The 22,619-nt window shown below is 40.8% G+C and overlaps 1 protein-coding gene across 2 annotated transcripts in view; it reads left to right on the top strand.

The window, feature by feature from the left end:
• The window catches only part of acvr2a (activin A receptor type IIA), a 63,968-nt gene extending 43,838 nt beyond the window's left edge, over positions 1-20,130 (top strand). Inside the window, exons 5-12 of one of the 2 annotated variants that reach the window (XM_015371699.1) lie at positions 1,407-1,430; positions 14,123-14,266; positions 14,359-14,502; positions 16,412-16,557; positions 16,637-16,748; positions 16,830-16,968; positions 17,041-17,171; positions 19,577-20,130. In XM_015371699.1, coding sequence (XP_015227185.1) covers positions 1,407-1,430; positions 14,123-14,266; positions 14,359-14,502; positions 16,412-16,557; positions 16,637-16,748; positions 16,830-16,968; positions 17,041-17,171; positions 19,577-19,771 — 1,035 coding nt within the window. In that variant the 3' untranslated portion in view covers positions 19,772-20,130. The remainder of the gene's footprint in view (positions 1-1,406; positions 1,431-14,122; positions 14,267-14,358; positions 14,503-16,411; positions 16,558-16,636; positions 16,749-16,829; positions 16,969-17,040; positions 17,172-19,576) is intronic. The other variant, XM_015371700.1, reaches the window with a different exon arrangement.
• The last annotated feature ends 2,489 nt before the right edge of the window (positions 20,131-22,619 follow it).

Here is a 22,619-nt window from a genome sequence, read left to right on the forward strand (position 1 = left end):
TTTTTAGCAAATAATCCAACATAAAACAAAAATATCAAAGCAGAACAAAGCCACAAATTTACCAAAAAAAAGGAATAGCCTGAAGCAAAGCTTATTATTGCCTACCCTGTTTTATACTTACAACCTTTACAACCTACCAGGTTTTCTTTTCTAATTTGAGGTACAACATTAGATCAGACATCCATTCAGATCATTTTGGTTGGCAGAAGGATTTCCAGTGTAAAAGAATTAATCTTCTAGCTATCAAAGTTGAAAAGTCTATTATATCTTTGAACCTAGAGATACCCATACCATCAAGTGGTATTGTTCCAAAAATGGAGGTATACATATTAGGCTGACATTCTATTCCTATGATTTCAGATATCGTTTTATACACTCCAAAGGATGGCCCTGACCAAAACATATGTGTTAAAGTTCTAGGGGCACTATGACATCTACTACAATTTTCATCCACATTCTCAAATATCTCTGCCAGTCTAGCTTTAGATTAATGAATCCTGTGTAAGATTTTAAACCGGATTAAGGCTAAACGTGCCCAGGATGTAGTCCCATTCACCGTACGCACAGCCTCTTCCCATATGCCATCTGGAACTGCCTCTCCCATTTTATTATACCACTTAATTTTCTAGATTTCTCTAGAAATGAGGCCCAAAGTATTGCATTTTTAAACATTAACTGTATAAAATCTCTGCTTTGATTGTGGTGAGTCACGCCGTAATGCTGCTGGAATCATATTTACAGCTTAAGGATTAGAAGTATTTAAATTTTTTTGATTTTTTTTTTACATTATCTCATCAACTCCGACCAATTCATTTGTATGCTCTAATGAAACGCATCCTTGGATGATCCTTGGCGATGTTTCGGGATAATGTCCACTGTTAGCTCTCTGTTTCACATGGCTTTAAGTCCTTTGGTCTCATCTGACCTGTTTAGACGTCATGTTTACTCATAGAAAACCTCTACCTCTGTTCTGAGAATAAACTACCCAGTCACCCAACACACTTTTCAGGTTTTCTACGGTAAATTTAAGATATTTTTTGGTGTGTGGCTCTAATGTGAAAAAAGGTTTTTCCAGAGTGTCTCCATTTTTTTCGTTTCCATCCGACAAGCTGATGTGTGCATGTTTAACATTAATGGTGCTCTGAAGTGCTTTTTTTTTTTTCCTTCCATCATCTGTGAAACATTCATGCTCGTTGGGTTTCCATCAATCATTGAGGCTGGTTTTCAGTTGCTAAATCTGCTGCTAAAATGTGACCAGATCCACAAGGCGTGTTCCCAGTCAAACCTTTGGAGCCCCGAAGCGAGAAGAGGGAGCAGCTCAGCCTTCGGTTTAACGTGCTTCACTAACAGACAGAACGCAGCAGTAATCTCTCTTCTTTGCTTTCCTATGCTCCTTTTCCAACAAGCACGCCTTTCATATTATGGTGGAGGTAAGAGCAGTTTAATTGACGTTCTTTCGGGTTAAGGTTCCAACCTCTCCACCTCAGTTCTGCACCACCGTTTTGTTTGCTTTTGTCCAGCACCGCCTTGCTTACTCCAGCTCACAACACCCCCCACCCCACCCTCCCTCCCCTGCCTGGATTAATTGCATGAATGGATGTCTTTTGTTTGCTTTTGTGCATGCAGGAAAGTAGCCAACACTTTGAATGCAGCCCCAAGTTTTTACTTTTACAAACGTCCACTTGTGATGTTGATGTTTGTCATGTGGCCCACTTTTAAGGGGTTTTAGCTTATTCTACAGAAATAAGCACATCTTAGAGGACAGATTAGGTTTGTATAAACTAATTGATCTCTGGGCTGGTTTAATAGGTATAAGAAAATTTTTTTGGGGTTCAAAATTGTCATAATCCATGGATTAATGTTCAGGTCAGCTCCTTTTCTTTGGAATATAACATCCACCAGATATTTCTGAAACCAAGCTGGGTGTTTTGATTTATTTTTGCATCAACGTCTGCATTAAAACCCAAAGTAGGCGAATCCTACGGAGCCTGAAGGAGTCGTTTTCATGTGACAGACGGGGGCTGTAACCCGACTCGGCCATAAGAGACGATTATCGGTTTGGGAGAACGGTGTGAAGCAGCAGTTTCTGTTTTCCTGTTTCCTGTGGTCTGCTGACTGCGTGTAATCTGCGCCCTTCGACGGCCTTGGCGCCCTGCGATCGGACACGGATCCGGTGGCTCCCTTGCCGGGCCGAGCCTGACACCCCAAAGACGGATCGTGATTTCTAGAGGCGAGGAACTCTGGATCAGGAGCAGAAAACCAGAAGCTGAGCTGCTCACACTCAGGCTGCCGCGCTGGAATTCACCATTAAGCTTAATGATGCAATTTTAGCACCTTCATGGATCATTACCGTTTCTCACATCGCATTGGTTGCACTCCATTAATAGGAATTTCTCCTGGTGGTTCTCTGGCGGACTGACGAATGATTACAATCCAGCCAGGATGCTTGGAGGCAATGGCTGTCCTTCTTGTTATGCTTTTGGAAACTCAAGTAGCACTTCAGCTGCAGCTTACATTCCTCAGTTCTTGGATGATCGAGCAAATAAAACAGCCTGGAATGTGTGAGGAAAGATGGTTTTAAAAGTGGCTCTAAGGGGGTCCATGAATACCAAGAATCCCACCATCTTCAGTGACAGGAGCTGTGCCCTTCTAGTTCATCTAGTTTTATCATTTAGGTCCAAACTGGACCTAGAAACCTGCCAGGTTAGGGTTAGGGTTAGGGTCATCTTTGTCTTTTGATTATAAAATCTGGAATAGAAGTATTTTCAGCCAATTTTCCTGAAATATGGCCAAATGGCACAAATTAAAATGATCTAAAACTGAATTTGTCCATAAAAAGCCGATTGTAAAACGATGGGACTCCAAACCAGATAATTAATTTCAAAGGTTTCGTCCATTGTAGACGTCTTTGAATTTTACGGTCTGATTCTTTCTCTTCCTCGTGATGATCACACATTAACTCAACTCCTTTAAGTAGATCCATTTATTTGGGAGAGTAGGAACTTTATCGGTCGGAAAAAATCAAAACACCTACCGGTATATAAAATACTTTAACAGCTACTGTGTTTAGCTGTTTAATTAGTTTAGATTTTGTAAATATTCCCTGCTGCAAAGAGGTTTAATTGAAGGCTTAGACACGGTGGGGAAGAATTATTCCTAACCTTCCAGATATCCTCTATTTTTCCCCCTCATTTAACTATTATAAATCAAGATGATCAAACAGACTGAGTTCTTAAATCTTTCGTTATTAAGGGATTAAAAAAAATGGGAAATTGACTTACTCCCTAAACCTAATAACTAGTTATACCACCTTTAAGGTGAAGCTTTGGCCACCTTAATTGCATTTGTTGTCAGACTTTGACTTTGACTTTTTTTTTTTATACATATATTCCCCCCTGCAATTTTTTCCACCAATTGAAATGTGTTTAAATCCACATTAACATGAATTCAACACACTGTAGTAAACAGATAAATGGAGGCAGAAGATGTCTTTCAGTCATCAATGCACACATTCAGCGACACACAGGAGCTCTTTCAAGGCACCGTTTCATTCACAGCACCTGTCCCATCAACCAGGAATCAGAATCAGAAATACTTTAATAATCCCAGGACGACATTACTTTTGTTACATCACTCCATATAGTGACTATAAGATCAGTTTGCCATCAGTTTAGGGGTCATAGGCCTGGAAAACGTTGTAGACTCCTGGACTAGGCCGTTGAAGTCGTTGTGTGATTTAATGATCGACTTGCTGATCTGCTTTGCAACATGTCCTGTTATATAAACCATTTATGCTTAAATAAAAGGAACTGGTGGAAGAATATTCTCCTTCAGGATTTCCATGCATAGAGCAGAAGTCTTGCTTCCCTCAATTTAGCTTGTCTTGAAGGTTGAGATGCAGGAAAAGCAGACCCAGACCATCACATTACTAACCCCATGTTTCACTTTTGATAAGATGAAGCAAGTAGGACAAATTTCATCAGTTCACAAAGTATTCACACATCTACAAGAAGTTCTTATTTTTGGCAAAGCAGAATTGGTCTTAAATGTCAGGATTCCTTTTTATCCCTCTCACCTTACCTGAGGCAGTCAGGTCTACAGTGCTTTAGATGCTCTGTTTTGACCTCTTGGAAAAGTCATGGAAGCGCAGTTGGAGTCATTTTGATAGACTGGTCTCCTAAGAACATTTATCACTGTTCCTTCTTTTCTGATTTTGTGGATAATGTCTCATAACTGGGGCTTACTGGAGCCTCAAAGTTAAGAAAACGGCTTTATATCTTTGTTTTTCAACTGGTCTTAAATTATTTTTATGGATCTTTTTTCTGCTGCCGGTTTGGCAGCAATCACGCTCTCTGATACTAATGAAGAAGTCACCTTTCTATAAAATAAAGTTAATCACCGTTTTTATTTTGTTCATGTAGGTCAAAGTTGGTTTGGATGAATTTTCCTTAAATAAAAAACATTGTTCTAGCTTCATAAAGAGGGGATTTATTTAGCAAAAGAGCATTTTTATTTTTCTTTATAACTTAACATAGAGGAATTTAATGAGAATGAAACATTAATCTGCCTATTTTTGTATCCTTCAATCAACCTAAAATCTATAGCTACATATAAAGCCACAAGACCCTTTTTTAATAGAAAGTATAATATTTAATATCAGGATGAAGGTTGTGATGATAAGGCATGATTTTTTTCTTCATTGAAAGAGGTTTATGGCTATATTTATTTAAGTTTGCCGTGATTTTCTGATCTAATGCGTCTGTTTAATGATGAGCTGCCGGACAGCAGTTCCATCTGAATGAAGACATGACGTCAGGCCGGTTAGAGCAGGAAAACTCCACGTATCTGATTTTAAATACTTCAGAATAAGGAAACTCTACTGGAAACAGATGCAGAGAGATACTGTGTTCTTATTCCGGTAAATAAATCATGTCTGTAAAGATGATGTTTGTGGTTTTTGATTGCGGCACCATGGAGGTCGCTGTGAAACCCAACCTGCTCGACCCAGCGGGTCATTTTCACCCTGATTTGGCCTCTGTTTGGTGTGAAAGCGGCATGCAGACAGCAGGTCTGCCTCACAGCTTTCTGAGAGCTTAAATAAACATTGAAATCCTTTGCTCACCCTCGCACTCACCAGGGCAGAGCTTGCAGTCCCTCCCCACTGCATCTTTTCTATAAAAATACACATAAGAGGAGGGCAGTTTTATTCTTTACCTTTTGATTATTTTCTTCCTGCTTTCACTGAAGTAACGTCTCAATCGTTTTTTTTTGTTTTTTTTACCCGCTCTGCTTTACTTTGTTCAAAGGCCAAAACTCTTGCAAACGGTAGAATTTCTGCTTGATCAAAAGCAGTGATAAACACTCCTGCCACTGAGCTTGTTTCAGTGATCCTGTCAGGACATGCCGTATAAACTCTGATGTCTTTCCTTTACTATGTGCGCAGTTTGGCTCTTGGTGAGCAGGAACGCCGAGGTTCGGTGCCAAACTTCACCGGTGAATAAATCACAGGTCGTACGTGTCGCCTGAAAATCCTCCTTTTATTCGTCTGGAAGCCAAAGTTGCTGCATTGGGGGGAGTTTTTGCCATCCATTAAATCACCTTGGTTTGATTCTGAAACTGAAAGGTTTTTGTTTCTTTATGAGAGGTTTGAAAAACTGACTCTGCCTGCCAAGCGTGCTCTCCTGATATATCATCCCTGTCTCTCAGTAGATCCCGTCGAGGCCTGAGGGACTTAAAAGTTGCTCCAGTTCAAGTGAAAACACGAATGTCTTTATAGGCCAGAAGCTCTTTTTTTTTTTTTTTTCTTACAGAGGCGAGGAGTTCAAGCTGAGATTTTACAGCAGTGTATCTGGTTGCATCAAAGGCCATCAGTCATGTGCTCGTCTTTCTCCTCCACCTTTTATCCCTTCGGAAATGTGACTCCAGCACTGCATGCTTCTTTTTAACCTCCCCTCTCCTCACTGTTTCGGCGTCCGCCGTCGTCCTCTGTGAAGTCACATGTGAAAGTGATCAGCCTAATCCCGATCACCAGCTGTGTTTAACCTACTTTGGATCGGGAACACTCGGCTCCCCTTGCCTTGGCTTTTGTTTGAACGGTATTAGCATGAACACGGGACGCATGCGGGAAGTCCGACCTACCAGAGTCAGAAACAATGGCTCCTGTGTTGATGTTTTGTCCTTATTTAGAGTGACATGCAAACTTTAAACCAGTCTGGTATGTGTTATTATGTCTCTTTGACATAAAGCATCCAATCTTAATCTGCTTGTTGTCACTGTGCCTGCCGCACAGTTCAGGTGATTAGAAATATAAACATGATACATTTATCTAAACCTTAATAACATAAATCCTTCAAAAAGCCCTTTAAAAACACTATACCAACACCTTTTTTAAATCTATTAACAATAGTAGTGCTCGGCTCAGTCTTGTCCGGGTCTGATTTTTCAAAACTGTATCCTTCTCGCACCCGTAGAGTTCAGAACCAAGACCCAATCCATTACCGCCAATTATCCCCATTTAAAACCTGGTCAGGACCGCAGCGACCCAACCTGTGATCACAAAGGCTACGTTCCCGCTGCAGCCTGAAGTGACCCAAGTCTGATTTTTTTTGCCCATATGCGACTTGGATCTGATCTTTTCATGGCTGTCTGAACAACTCGGATCCGATTTTTTCCAATGTGATCCAGGCCACTTGGCTATTTGGTCCCAAATCCAATACAAATCTGATCTTTTCAAATGCTACCTGTGTCTGAACGGTTAGGTCGCATTTATCCGACCTGAACGCCATTAATACCCCACAACGGTCACTATTCTGCGTCTTGCTACGCAGAAGCGGCAAGAAAAACAACCATGGCTGGTGATGATCCGGAGAGCAGTATTTATGTTTAATCATATTGAAAAATTTGTGTTTTTATGGTTGGGTAAGATCGCTGGATGCGCTCCGAAACTACCATCCATGTTTACTTCCGTAAACACAGAGCACGCCTGTGACGTCATTGCGTTCTCTACTGCGCATGCGAGACACTTGCGTTGTATGACTGCAGTTCACACAGGAGATCACATAAAAGTCGTATATATCTGGAAATGTGAGCGGCAACGCAAAAATAAATCGGATTTCACAAAAAAATCGTAATTGAGCATTAAAGCCTGCAGTGTGAACGTAGCCATACTATTCAAACAAAAAGGTTTATGAACCTCTTTACTAATATAATGATGCCAGAAACAAAATTTCAAGATATGTAGAAGCTCTGCACTCCGATTATGCCTGAACAATAAGAAAACATTTTAACCTGTAACTGGGAATCACGGTCCTCTGAGAAGCCAAGCTTTTTTAAGTAGTAAAGAAGAACAAACAGTTTTATCAAGCTTCTTGCGTTATAACTAGTGTTGCACCGATACCAGTACTGGGCAGGGCCCAAGATCAAGCACTTAAATGGTGGTATCGGTTTTGGCGAGTACCAACAAATAGGGCAGCGATACCATTTTGAGAGCCAAAAGTTTATTAACTATTGTCACCCATTCCAGGTAGGCAATAAAAAGTTCTACTGAATTCACTTTGTTTTAGTCTTTTTCCTGCTTCACAAAGGTAGGCAGCAGTTTGATAAAGCCATTATGGCAATTATTTTACATCCAAGTAGTATGCAGTTCTTCATATATACACTCAACATCAATTTCAAAGCGGTATGGTAGCGGTATGGTATCGGTCGATACTGCACAGCCCAGTATCGGTATCCGGCCCAAAAAAATGGCATCATCGCAACAGTAGTTATAATACCAACTTATATAAACTTAGAATCTCTTGCCATTTTTAGCTGAATAACCTCCAGATGTCTAACGAACAGATGATTTTTCGGTAGCGTCTCTAATTTTTTTAACCAACCCGTCTCTTAACTTTTACTTAAACATATATTGAAGTAGCTGCTGGTTAATATTCACTGAGTGCTGCTGTGTGACGTAGCTACTTTTTACACAATTAAATGCGAAGTCTGAAAGCTACAGATCCGATGATGTTCGACTGATAGGTTGGACATTGGTTCAGCACGACAAAGGGAAAAAAACACCGACTCAAAACGTTCTGAACACCTTCACCCAACCTCTGTTACATTTGGCTATTGAAGATGAGCGGAAAGGGTAAAAAAAGCAGAAATTATTGGTGAGGACCGTCCCAAACCAGGCCAAAGTTGGTGGGGACATGTCCACTAACCTGACTCCGCCAGATGGATTTGCTCTGCATACCCATCTGGAAATCTTCCGTTGAAGTAATTTTGGGAAGGGGCGAAAATACTGGTTAGCTGATTGGCCGATGTTGGTGATAGACGGGCCAAATAAACCAATCAGATCAACGAAGCATATGACGTACTAACAGAGCAACGACAAAAACACAACCACAAGCCAGGCTACTCTTGCTGAAACCAGTCGGCAGAAGAGCAAAAACATCTTTTCCTCTGAGAAAAGCCTCCAGAGCAGTGTTTTGCTCTTCTTTCAGTGAAGAAATACTCTGTAATTCCGATAAAACTTGCTCGATAGCCACGCTAACGCTAGTTTCATCGGCTGAAGCCGCCATGTTCTAAATCTTTTTACAGCGGTTATTTATGAAATAGGTAAATTAGTTCTATCCCAGATTTAAAACGTGTGTCTATGTGCTTCATATACCTAATATTTGAAACCACAGACAGACCCATATGGTAGAATAAAATGAAACTACACTTTTTTAGATAATAATCTGTATGCATAACGTATATGTGTGTATCTGCTGGAATTATTTTTACAGGTATCTAAAATTACTTGTGGATAACTTGAAATCAGTTTATGATTTCAAAATCTAAAATCTTAAAAGAGTTGAACTTGTATAAAATGTCTAATGTATAATTAAAGCCAACCTTATATATTTTTTTTTGCAAAGTAGTGTGATTATCACCTTTTAAAAGGTTTTTTTTTTCGTATTGCTTAAAATGACATCAGAGCCATTGAAACAATAATAACCTTAATGTCGATTAATGATCGTTTGGTTCATGCAGACAAGTAACTCCAAATTATACTGTGATCTCTAGTTATACTGCCAAATGCTTATATTGGTTTCTTTATTATTAATAACGAGGATAATTAACATTTTTCTTAGATTCAAGTGTAATTTAAGACAAAATATTAAAATATTAAATTCAAACAGATTGTTCTACAGACAGCCAATGTCAGCATTTCATATATCTCCATTTCTAAATGGAAAATTGTTACATTCCCATGCGTGGAGTTAAAGATATCTACATGCATTTTCTCACCAAAGGGTTTAAAGTTTCCGACGTCTGCAAGGGCTTTTAAAGCATTAATAGAGGAAATACTTGGTATCCCTGCAGGCATTTCTGCCCAGTTTGCTCCAGCATGTTGGCTTACTTTTCATTTTGAAAACATTAAATGAAACTTATAAATTGTTCAGATTTTTTTTTTTTTTTTTTGTATGGAGTTGAAACCCACAGGACATAAAACACAATGAATGAAAGGTTTTGTGCTTGGGAGATAAAGTCCGAAGCATATCTGGGACATTCTTCAGCGCTGTAACTCTGAAAATGAAAATATGTGACGCACATGGAGCAGAAGTTGGCTGTTGAAGATAATGAAGTGTTTTCATGCAGCCGTTTCCTCTGTTTGTAATGTAATTAAATGGCAGTCAGCTGGAACAGTAGAGGTCAGGCGGAGGTCTGGAAGACTACATTGAGGACAGATTGTAGGGCTGCTGGAAAAACGCCACGGCGATGTTAGAAACGAAGAGAACATCTAATTTATACGGTTCCCACACAGCCTTGGAAAGCATAGACTATGATCAACAGATCTACATGAATATTCAGAACATAAACTGTACAAGTTATCTGTTTTTCAGAACATCGTTGTTATAATAAACTCTGTAAAATAAATATATTAATTATTAGATTGATTCTGCCACAGCAAGTCATTGAAACTTGTTCATTGACTTGGCAAAGTCTTAATACTGAATTCCCTTCCTGATGCAACTAGGATTTAAATCCCGGTCTCCTGCAGTACTGCAATAGACTTTAAAAACATATTTAGAGTTTATAAATTTACTTTATTTTGAGGGTCTAAACTTAGCTTCAAGAGAATAATATTGCAAAAAATTAACAGTTCTCTTGTTCCGTGGAGTTTGATCACACATCGATTTCGTCAACCATGCAGCTTTTACAAGTGCTGATTGCATCAGTGTCCTCTCAAGAATTCAAAATGTTAATATCGTCTAAAGGGGAAAAAGAATGTCTAATTTTGACTATTAAAGCATCCTGTTAACTAAATGGATATCCCATAGAGCAGAGGTCACGGATTAGCGGACCGCTGTCCGGATCCGGACCCACCTGCTGGCCAATGGCGTAACGACACAACAATAGGCCCGTAAGCAACATTATCTGGCTGGGCCCCTGTTGCTCTGCGAGGTTTGGTGTGGAAGGAAAAATTCAGGTCACAAAAGGTGATTTATTAGGTCTCTTTCATCAGAGCATAGTTATACTCAGACCCCTTACTACAGCCAACAGTCCACCTATATACTCTTGTCCCCGCCTCCTCAATTAACCCTTCTAAAAAGGGAACACCCACAAAGGTAACAAACAATTCAAAAACAAAAGGATCATACACACACATTCTAGAACCCGAACTTTCCAGAAAATCTTATTGCTTCTTAACAGCCCCATATGAAGTACAGCACATGATAAACGTTCAGGATACGGCAACAGTTCCATAAGACGACCAAGAAAATACAATTATGCAATTCTCAGTAGAATATGATCACATTTGATGCCTATCAAACCCCCATGAGCTTCAAAGCCCCCCTCCTCACCCATGCTCTCTCCATTCATCTCCTTGTCTCAAATCTTTACTCTTGCAGCAGCGACGTCCACCTCTCCCTCTTCGGATCTTTGGAGAACGTGTTTATTTTGGGAAGTTTTTTTGCGTTCTTCCAGCAGCTCTTCTTTCCTTTATCTTCTCTGGAATCCGCTTTAGTACCTCTTTTTGTTATCCATCGTCGCTAACACATCGTACGTAACGGTTATGGTTTTAATCTACGCTCTGGATTACCCATAATTCCAAGTCGTAGTGTAAAAAATAAAATAATCATTCTTTTAAGATCTTTATTGCGGTTTGAAACATATTGTATGAGTGTATTTTTTACCAATCGTCTAATGAACTATACACAGTTATTAACATAGTAATTAAAAGTACCACTGTCAGCTTTGCTATTGGTGTCATGTTTAAACGGCTCTCCATCATGTTGAAATCTGCCATGTGTTGCGGTATAAATACGGTCCAGTCCGGTCAGCTACTTCAGTATCTGGTGGGTTTAAGAGGAATTTTTCGCACCATTACCTCTGCAAAGAGACGTTCTAGTCTACAATTGTGTAGGGGACCCACCAGGTGTCAGTGATGGGGCCCCTAAGAGGTTTTTTTGGCCCTTAAGCAACCGATATTTATGCCATTGCTGCTGGCTAATCCGGACCCAACCTGATTGAAAACATTTATAAATTACAGCATGTTGTCTGACGACAGTGTCTAACTTCACTTGTGCCGCTTCTACTTTTAATTAGGGTAAATCCCTCCAGAGCTTCTGGGACCAGGCTACACGTTATATAAATTAGCCAATGAGCTGCTGTCAGTCTGGGTTGCTGCTGCTGCTACTTTTAGACACAGCAGGCAAACCTGTGGCAACCTGGGCGATGGGAAAGAAGGAGAAGACAATGAGAAAAAGAGAGCAGAGAAAGTATCTACATACCAAACCAAACGATTGTTGTTCTCTACTTAAATAAACACTGTAGATTTATACATTTTTTTATTTAAAAATTCAGTGTATAACATGGATGCATAAAAACCCTTATTGTATTTCAGTGTTAAATTCTGTTTAAAGTGACAGATTATAGATAAAAATGTCTCCGGACCTTTACTGGTTGATGATTTTCTTTATTCAGACCCCGCTGATTTTTAATCAGGTATAGAAACTAAATATCTCGATGAAACAATTTTGAGGAAAACTGATTAACTCAATATTATATGGAAACAAACAGCATCAATATGGGAGGAAAATGAGCTTAACGCCCATCGTTAAATAAAACCATGACTAAATAACCTTAAGGTCCTTTTTCCAAGAAGACTTCAGACAATTTAGGAATCTAATGACAAATAAACTGGAAACACAGGTTTATGGTATTTCGACATGATGAGATAACACACCCTTTGTTAGATCAAAATAGGGCCTAAAAATAAAATCTTAGCTTTTTTATTTTTAATTCAATTTTTTTTTCTAATCGCCACTGAGTGAAAATTTTGTTACTATTCGAAACAGTGTTGTATAGTAACGAAGTAATAATACTTCACTGCTGTACTTAAGTATATTTTGGAGTACTTTATACTTTCCAAGAGTATAAATTTTTTTGAGAACTTTCACTCTTACTTCACTACATTTACGAACTTAATTGCATACTTTTACTCCGATACATTTTCAATGTTTGGTTTAGTTACTAAGTAAAAAAAAATAAAAAATGAGCGAGAGAAACACAAATGTTTTGACCCCAAGTACTGACTAGAAAGTCAGGTCTTGTCTGGGCTTGTTCATCAACACCAATAGGATACGCCTGTTTCGCAAAGCCAGTCTAAATTTATCCTACACTTGGTTGTTTGTATTATTTTAAGTGAATTTAACCTTCAAAGTTTACCAAAATGTAAAAACATATCATTCAAACTACACCTACTTTTTAATTACCGTATACCTTTCACTACATTACTTGAGTGCATCTATTTTTACAGTAATTCTTCTACTTAAGTACAAGCCATTTCTGGTACTTTAAGACTTTTACTCAAGTAACATTTCAGTCGGTGACTTGGACTTTTACCAAAGTAATAATTTGGAGAGGTACTTATACTTTTACTTGACTCCGTACTCAGTACTTTATACAACACTGCTTAGAGAAGTCCCAACCATCTTGCTAATTAACGCTAGCTTCCACAAACATTTCTGGTTGTTGTTTGGTATTTTTCTGGTTTGTTTTCATCACCTTTCAGCCGTAGGTGCAACGTCTGATGCAGAAAACCCAAATCAGTCCCAAACAACAGAGGATTTTATTCCTTTTTTCAGGACTAATTTCCCTGTCTCACCGGTAGCCATGATGTCGCTTGCCGAACTGCTCCGCTCGATTAATAATCCAACTACGAAAGCTCCCTGAAGCCAAAATTTTGGCATCATACAAAACATTTTTTATTTATAAATTTTTTTTAAATCACCTGCAACAATAAATATGAATTAATTTAATTTTTCTTTTGTTTTTTTCCATGGCATAAATCAAAACAAGTACTTGCACTTGTTAAACACTGCATGGATGAAGCTTTTCTTTTCTTCTGATTGCTTTATAAACATATATGGTTATATTTGCAGCAAAACAAGCTAAAGAGCTTCTTATTTAGGAATGGTTGACAACCTTTTTGGATTTATGAGATTTTTTTTTTAATCTTTGGATCAAAAGCATGAAGGATCCATGCTTTTGTAAAGGTTACCTAAAGCTGTAAACCAATTAGACAAACTGCTGTTTTTTATAAATAAAATAAAAGCATAAGGCTTCTCCAACACAGGATGAATTTCAGCACCTTCTGCAAAGAGGTTGAATTTAAACATTTCTATCAGCGGATTTCTAACCTTTCTTTGTGCGCCTCGTTGTCTTCCAACTGGCAGGTTTCCTGTCTCAGCTCGGCTTCAGTAAACTTGAGCTCACGCCGCCCTCCGGGGTTTGATTTAATTTGAAGTAAATGGTTCCAAATCCTGCTGGGTCTGCAGCCTCCTCTCAGCCAATTAAACCCAAAAATAAATAAATAAATGCACATATCAATGTGATATTACTAAAATCCAGGCAACTCCCGTACTAAACTCCCACCAGTCCAAACAGTAGAAGCATGAAGCGATAAAGATACAGAGGCTGAAAATAGCTAAAGGAACAGGAGGGAATCATCACTTTAAAGCAGCGTCTAGAGGTGAAGGAGGCTTCTGTTGGTTTAAGCTCCTCAGGCATGTTGTTTCTGAGCCAAGAGGCCAGTCACCTGCACTGTCTTAACTAAAGTAATAACACTTCCACTACCGTTTCTCCACAGGATCCAGGACCTTCACCTCCTTCTCCTGTTCTGGGCCAGAAACCGCTGCAGCTCATCGAGATGAAGGCCAGGGGGCGCTTCGGCTGCGTGTGGAAGGCCCAGCTGCTGAACGAATACGTGGCTGTGAAGATCTTCCCCATTCAGGTATCACTCATCTGGACCGGGCCTAGAAAGGTGAGGAGGGAGCAGAGGAGTGAAGCTAACGCCTGCATCTTCTCTCTCCCCTCCACACACAGGATAAGCTCTCCTGGCAGAACGAGTATGAGATCTACAGCGTGTGCGGCATGAAGCACGAAAATGTGCTCCAGTTCATCGGCGTGGAGAAGAGGAACAACAACCTGGACCTGGAGCTGTGGCTCATCACCGCCTACCACGACAAGGTACGCCGCAGGCATACGGCCATGTTTGGGAAGCCCACATTAGGTCAAGTGTGATTTCCGTCTGCGTCTGTGCTGCGTTCAGGGGCTGCAAGTGCCCGTGTGTTTTTAGGCTTCTTACTGACCGAGTGGAGAGCAATTTCTGTGCACCTCGCTTGACTCGAGATCTAAACCTGCATTTTTTAACAGGCTTTCTTGCGTGAATAAAGGTATGAAAAATTAAAGGTTTCTTTTCTAGAAGTCGTAGTAGAGCTCCAGTGAGACGTTTTAGCCGTCAGAGCGCCACTTAACCCCCCGGAACGTAGCTGCAAGTTGTGATTTTTCGCCTCCTAAGAACTTGTGGACACTTGAGTTTTTGTAACCCATCCGAAGCCCCGATTGCACAGTTTGCCTTCTTCTTCACAGCTGATTTATTCCTTGATATTTGATGCATCCAAGTAGCTTTCTGTGGTTAAGCCTGCATGCAGAGGCTTGTTTTAAATTTCCTGCAAAACTCCCCGAGTTTTAATCCTCTCAGTTAATCAAAACGCGGATATTAAAGACTGGATTCAAAGAGAAGATGACTGATGGTTAATTTGAAGGGGGAAAAACCTGCAACAAGAACATAAAGTCTGAGTGCTTTTTATCCTCAGGCTGAGCTGATCGCTTCACTTATAGGAGCCACCTGCCCCCTAGTGGTCAGATCTATCCCTGCATCAATCTTTGGTTAAAAGAAATTATTTTTTTGGGGGAGTTTTTTACTCTGAAATCAAAGCTAAATTTGTTTTGATTCACGGGATATTGAAGCTCAGTGTATTAAAGTTAATTTACTTTCATTGTATTTTTTTAAAATAAACTATCATGAAATATCTTTGCTTATTTATTATATATGATATAAATAGTGAACTTTCAGTGCTTTCAAACTAATCTAATTTCCTTCATTTTTTTATTTTATCTAATTTATTTATTTTTCATGTATAAATGTAAGTGTTAAAATAAAGTAGTAAACAGCAGATTCTATGGGGGCGTGTTTTCAATACGTTTATTTTTATGTTTATGAGAATTAATTAATTTACTTTCAAAGGATTGAAATATTTAATTTATTTTTACTATTGGTATAATGGTTATTTTCTATCAAAATACTTCTTATCTTATTCAATTTATTTGACTTTGCTTTTATTTTTTCTATTTATTTCATTTTTTATTTTGTATTCAAATTTTCTAATTTGTTTTGATAAACTTAATTTTAATCTTTATTTATCTGATTGTTCCTGCAGTTTTCCTTGTTTCTTCTTTGATTGATGATAAAAAAAAAACATATTTGGCTGCAGATGGAAAATTTGAACCTTTTTAGACACCAAGTTTGCAGATTAATTATTTCTGAGCTGAAACAATTAATCGGATTAATCGATTATTAAAATAACTGCCAACTAATTTAGTAATTGAATAATAATTAACTGGAGTGTAGAGGCTATAAAACATGCATTTAGCTGACAGGGTGACCCGCCTTGAGTAGCAATCATACTAAAAATGTAAAAAATATATAAATATTTAACATTTAAGATAAAAAAAAACTCATCTGCCAATATGCTTTATCAAAAATCCCTTAAGTGGAAAAGTCTTAGTTTCCCCTGGTTTAATTTCATAACAACTCTTCTTTAAGGAACCTTTTACTGTTGATTATTAATCTATTAATTGAAAAAGTAAAAAACAGATTAATCATTTGCAAAATAATCATTAGTTGCAGCCCTACAGGGTATGAACTGATTACTAAACAATGATGATAAGCACAGTTTAAAAGCTGGAATATTCGACCACATAAGCAAAGTTTAGGGAGCATCTCCAGATAAAAAACAAGCCAACTTTTTTTTGCCGGCTCTCTATGATGCCGAGCCTCTTTTTAAAATCTGAATCTCTCTGTTTGCACGTGCAGGGCTCCCTGACGGACTACCTGAAGGCCAACGTGGTTTCCTGGAACGAGCTGTGCCACATCGCCCAGACGGCGGCCCGCGGCCTGGCCTACCTGCACGAAGACATCCCCCTACACAAGGACGGACACAAGCCGTCCATCGCTCACAGGTTCGGCCTTGATCCAGAGAATCCCATCCTCTCACGCTCGCTGCAAAACTAGAGACGTGTTTTGATTTGTTCACCTCAGGGATATTAAGAGTAAGAACGTGCTGCTGAAGAATAACCTGACGGCCTGCATCGCCGACTTCGGCCTGGCGCTGAAGTTTGAGGCGGGGAAATCAGGAGACACACACGGACAGGTGGGATTAACTCCGCCTGGCGTTTAATCTGTCTTTCTGCTCAATCTACAATCATTTGACCCATTTCCTTTAATCCGTCAGGTCGGAACCCGCCGTTACATGGCCCCCGAAGTCCTGGAGGGCGCCATCAACTTCCAACGCGACTCCTTCCTGCGAATCGACATGTACGCCTTCGGCCTCGTCCTCTGGGAGCTCGCGTCCCGGTGTACCGCCGCAGACGGTGAGAGCCGACCTCCTCCTGCTTGTCTTGCTGCTGGAGAAGCCGTGTTTGACCTTTGTCCCCCGTTAACAGGCCCCGTGGACGAGTACATGCTCCCCTTCGAGGAGGAGGTGGGCCAGCACCCGTCTCTGGAGGACATGCAGGAAGTGGTCGTCCACAAGAAGCTGCGGCCCTGCCTGAGAGACTGCTGGCAGAAGCACACGGTGAGGCTTGAAAACAATGAGGTGTCGGCCATTTGTATCTCTGATCGAAGAGGTTTTAACACTTTTTGTGGAAAAGTTGCGCGCTTCTAATGTACGATGTATGACAGGCGGTTGCTTATTTTTTTATATTTACATGGAACCAAACAGAGGAGCATGCTATTCAACTTTTTTAAGTCGTGGCCTTCATATTTAGACGCCTGCTTCTGCTCTGGAACATGTTTTACCTTTAAGATCATTGACTTACATCAGCACCACACTGCGTCCATCTCCAATGTAGCCTTCGTTTTACCGAGCGGCTGCTCAGCATGTTGCTGCCACCACCGTACCTGAAAGTCACATGGTTTTAAATTTGGAAACTATACCCATTTAAAAAGCAAAATTTATATATATTGATTCATAGAGGAAAACATTTAAATATTTTATCCATGGCATAAAATATTGAAATATAACAAAAATTACATGTCATTTTGTTGATTATTGCTTACAGATAACAAACTCCTACATTCAATGCCTCAGAAAATTTAAATGTTGGGAAACACTGTTGAAGGTTTAATGGAAGGAAGACATGTTATTTTATATATACACATATATATAAAATAAGTTGAACTTTATTGATCTCACGATGGAGAAATTAACTCTGCATTTAACCCTTCCCCTTTGGGCAGCAGTGGGCTGCCACAACCTCAAAACATTAAAGGAACACTGTGTAATCAGAGTATAGCATCAAGTTAATTAAACTTCTGGGATATTGATTGGGTCAGGTAAGTAGCAGAGGGGGTTGTTAATCAGTTTCAGCTGCTTTGGTGTTAATGAAATTAACAACAGGTGAACTAGAGGGGCAACAACGAGACGACCATCAAAACAGGAATTGTTTTACAGGTGGAGGCCAATGACATTTTTTCCCCTCCTCATCTTTTCTGACCCTTTTCCACCTGTTTTGCATTTGGCTAGGGTCACTGTCACTACTGTTAGCATGAGTCGCTACCTGGACCCTACAGAGGTTGCACACAGAGTCGAACTCCTCCAGGATGGCACATCAATACCATTGCCAGAAGGTTTGCTGTGTCTCCCAGCACAATCTCAAGAGCATGGAGGAGATTCCAGGAGACAGGCAGTTACGCCAGCAGAGCTGCACAGGGACGTAGAAGGTCTACAACCCATCAGCAGGACCGGTATCTGCTCCTTTTTGCAAGGAGGAGCACTGCCAGAGCCCTACAAAAGGACCTCCAGCAGGCCACTGGTGTGAAGTTCTCTGACCAAACAATCAGAAACAGACTCCACGAGGACGGCCTGAGGGCCCGACGTCCTCTAGTGGGCCCTGTGCTCACTGCCCGGCACCGTGAGGCTTGATTGGCATTTGCCACAGAATTGGCAAGTCTGCCACAGGCACCCTGTGCTTTTCACAGATGAGAGCAGGTTCACCCTGAGCACATGTGACAGACGTGAAAGAGTCTGGAGAAGCCGTGGAGAACGTTATGCTGCCTGTAACATCGTTCAGCATGACCCGTTTGGTGGTGGGTCAGTGATGGTCTGGGGAGGCATATCCATGGAGGGACGCACAGACCTATACAGGCTAGACAACGGCACCCTGACTGCCATTAGGTGTCGGGATGAAATCCTTGCACCCATTGTCAGAACATATGCTGGTGCAGTGGGTCCTGGGTTCCTCCTGGTGCACAACAATGCTCGGCCTCATGTGGCGAGAGTATGCAGGCAGTTCCTGGAGGATGAAGGAATTGATAGCATTGATTGGTCTGTACGCTCGCCTGACCTAAATCCAGTAGAACACCTCTGGGAAATTATGTTTCCATCCGACGCCGTCAGGTTGCACCTCAGACTGTCCAGGAGCTCAGTGATGCCCTGGTCCAGATCTGGGAGGAGATACCCCAGGACGCCATCTTTCGTCTCATTAGTAGCATGCCCCGACTTTCTCAGGCATGCATACACGCACGTGGGGGCCATACAAATTACTGAATACCATTTTAAGTTGCTGCAAGGCAATTTCAGCAAAATGGACCAGCCTGCCGCATAATTTTTTCACTTTAATTTTTGGGGTGTCTTTGAATCCAGCCCTCTGTAGGTTGATAATTTTCATTTCCATCAAATGATGTGGCATCCTCTTGTTCCTAACACATCACCCAGGCCATATCAGTATAAATAAACAGCAGGATTTATTGCCCCATTGAGATCTGATGTGTTTTCAAAGTGTTCCTTTAATTTCTTTTTTCCTTTAATGTTATTTTATATCAGTGATTGATTTCAGAAAATCTCAGAATTTCTTGTTTTGATTCAGCCAAAGATGTAGGAATGATGATAAATCTTGTTGGACACACAGAACGGCTGCCTGTGAACCCTGCAGATGTCGCTGTGAACTCTGACCCCTGTGTTGTCGTTCGGTCCTGCAGGGTCTGGCCATGCTGTGCGAAACCATCGAGGACTGCTGGGACCACGAGGCCGAGGCCCGCCTGTCCGCCGGCTGCGTCGAGGAGCGCATCGGCCAAATGCAACGCCAGGCCCCCATCATCGGACCCGAGGAGATCGTCACTGTGGTCACCATGGTGACGAACGTTGACCTCCCGCCCAAGGAGTCCAGCTTATGATCGGCCGGTCGACCCAGAGGGGAAACAAACGTCCGACCCTGGTTGGTCGGCTTCCTGTTCCCTCCCCCTTTTTATTTTTTTTTTATGTTGGTCTTTTCTCCTTCTTGGTTCCTCGCCGCATCAAGTCGAGATCCGCCTCATTTTGATACGTGTGCCTGAGGATTTTAATGTTTGGAGGGTTTTTTTCTCTCTCGCCAGGTGGGACGACGATGCTTGGAGATGGAAAAAAAGAAAGACAAACCCTGGTTTGATCATGTATTGTTTTTATATCCACACACGAGACGAACACGGAGTAATTTCACTGAACTCTCAGCGCATTTTAATGTTTCAAAACAAGAAGAAAGGATTTTAAAAAAAAAGACGAGCGCGTGGCTCCTGAAGCGTTTGCTGTTCTTCTTCTTCTGTGGACGATCGTTCTGCCAACAAAGCAACAGCTTCTGAATGTTTATAGTGTAATGCTGCTGTACATAGTGAATCACGGAGCCGGACCACCTGGTAATCAGCTCATTGTAACGGAGGAGGGGGTCCATTTTCAAACCATAAACCTCCTTCAGCCGGCTATACCTCAGTTCAGACGGACACCGTTGTTCCAATCCTCCCCGCTCACCGCTACGACCCACCAACCGCCAGCTGTCCCTCCCTGCTCCCGTTCATTTGAACTTGTTGGTAGATCCATGAAGTTGTCCCTTTTTAAAGTGGTTTCTTTTCTTGTTAATTAGATGTTTGAGAACTGGATATCTGTTGTTTATTTCTCCTTTTTTTTCTTTTCTATCGTTTTTCTGAATTAATCTCCAGAAAAACACAGACAAGACAAGCCGCTCAGTATTCGGTTTCCCAGCCTGGCGTGCTGTCAGCTGAGCCAGCTTGCTTCGGATTCAGTCGCACGCATCTTTTATCGTTTCGGGGGTTTTAGTACTATCAAGAGTCTCCGCTGTCTTTTTGATACACCTCAGGAATCTTTGCTACTCGCCACGCCCAGACCCGAAACCGATTCCTCCCTCTCTCTTCGGCTCGCCGCTCGGCTCATTCAAAAGCCGTTCCTCTTCCATGCTTTCTTCTCAGTCGGCTCCCAGGAAGCGGTGAGTCGAAGCAAGACGAGGAAGAATCCCCCCAGCTTCCCTCCTCCATCCTGGTGCCATTTCTACCTGTCTGTATTAGTTACTCTCGTCGATGTCAGGCCAAACGGATGTACTAGACGTTTTGAGGGACGTTGAACACTGGTGCCGGCATACCTGCAGTCTCTCCTCAAGCTTCGGGGCGGTTTCCAGTGAGGCGGTTTGCAAACATCAAGAGTGAAATATGAGGAAACTTCTCTTAGAGGATCATGCTTTGAGTTTTAATAAAACGCTGTTTTGTAACGGTAAAAAAAGAGCCAATTTAGTCATTGTATACAGCTTTAGGTTTTCTTAAACTCATCATGGATATAAATGCCTTTAATTTCCTATAAGAGGGTATTTATCTAAATTATTTACAATCTACTCATAGCTTGGACAGTGTTTCTAAGTTTTAAAGTCTCCCTCAAACAATTTGACTCTCAGCATTACAGCTTCCTTTCATCTGAAAGCCAACGTTTGGTTCATTTTTCAGGCCATGGCAAAGTGGGGACACTTTTACTTACGGAGCCCCTAAAAGGACATGGAGGGAAATAATAATCTTTTGCGAGATCCCGCAAAACTTTTGCGAGATCTCTCAAAAAATAAACTTTTGCGAGATCTTGCAAAAAATAAACTTTTGCGAGATCCCGCAATACTTTTGCGAGATCTCGTAAAACAATTGCGGGATCTCACAAAAGTATTGCGAGATCCTGCAAAAGTCTTAAGGGATCTTGCAAAATTATTAAGGGATCTCGCAAAAGTATTAAGGGATCTCGCAAAAAATAAACTTTTGCGAGATCCTGCAATACCTTTGCGAGATCTCGTAAAACAATTGCGGGATCTCACAAAAGTATTGCGAGATCCTGCAAAAATATTAAGGGATCTCGCAAAAGTATTAAGGGATCTCGCAAAAGTATTGCGAGATCTCACAAAAAATAAACTTTTGTGAGATCCTGCAATACCTTTGCGAGATCTCGTAAAACAATTGCAGGATCTCACAAAAGTATTGCGAGATCCTGCAATAGTATTAAGGGATCTCGCAAAAGTATTAAGGGATCTCGCCAAAGTATTGCGGGATCTCGCAAAAGTATTGCGAGATCTCGCAAAAAAATAAACTTTTGCGAGATCTCGCAAAAAATAAACTTTTGCGAGATCCTGCAATACCTTTGCGAGATCTCTTAAAACAATCGCGGGATCTTGCAAAAGTATTGCGAGATCCTGCTAAAGTGTTGCGGGATCTCGCAAAAGTATTGCGGGATCTCGCAAAAGTATTGAAGGATCTCGCAAAAGTAATGCGAGATCTCGCAAAAAATTTACTTTTGCGAGATCCTGCAATACCTTTGCGAGATCTCGTAAAACAATTGCGGGATCTCGCAAAAGTATTGCGAGACCCTGCAATACTTTTGCGAGATCCCGCAAAACTTTTGCGAGATCCCGCAATAGATCTCACAAAAGTTTTGCGGGATCTCGCAAAAGTATTGCGGGATCTCGCAAAAGTATTGCGAGATCCTGCTAAAGTATTGCGGGATATTGCGGGATCTCGCAAAGGTATTGCAGGATCTCGCAAATGTTCTTTTTTTTCCCCCTCCATGTCCCTTTAGGGGCTCCGTAAAAACTAATAATCGTCTGTAGGGATTTATTGAAGACTTTCCAAATTTGTATAAACATATTTTTCATACGCCCCAAATTAAGTTAATTTATGTTTGACTTGATGAACTTTTCCCTAAAACTTTTTTAACTAAAAAATTAACGAA

The sequence above is a fragment of the Cyprinodon variegatus genome, unplaced genomic scaffold (genome assembly GCF_000732505.1).
Source record: "Cyprinodon variegatus isolate N-32 unplaced genomic scaffold, C_variegatus-1.0 Scaffold63, whole genome shotgun sequence".
NCBI classification, from domain to species: domain Eukaryota; kingdom Metazoa; phylum Chordata; class Actinopteri; order Cyprinodontiformes; family Cyprinodontidae; genus Cyprinodon; species Cyprinodon variegatus.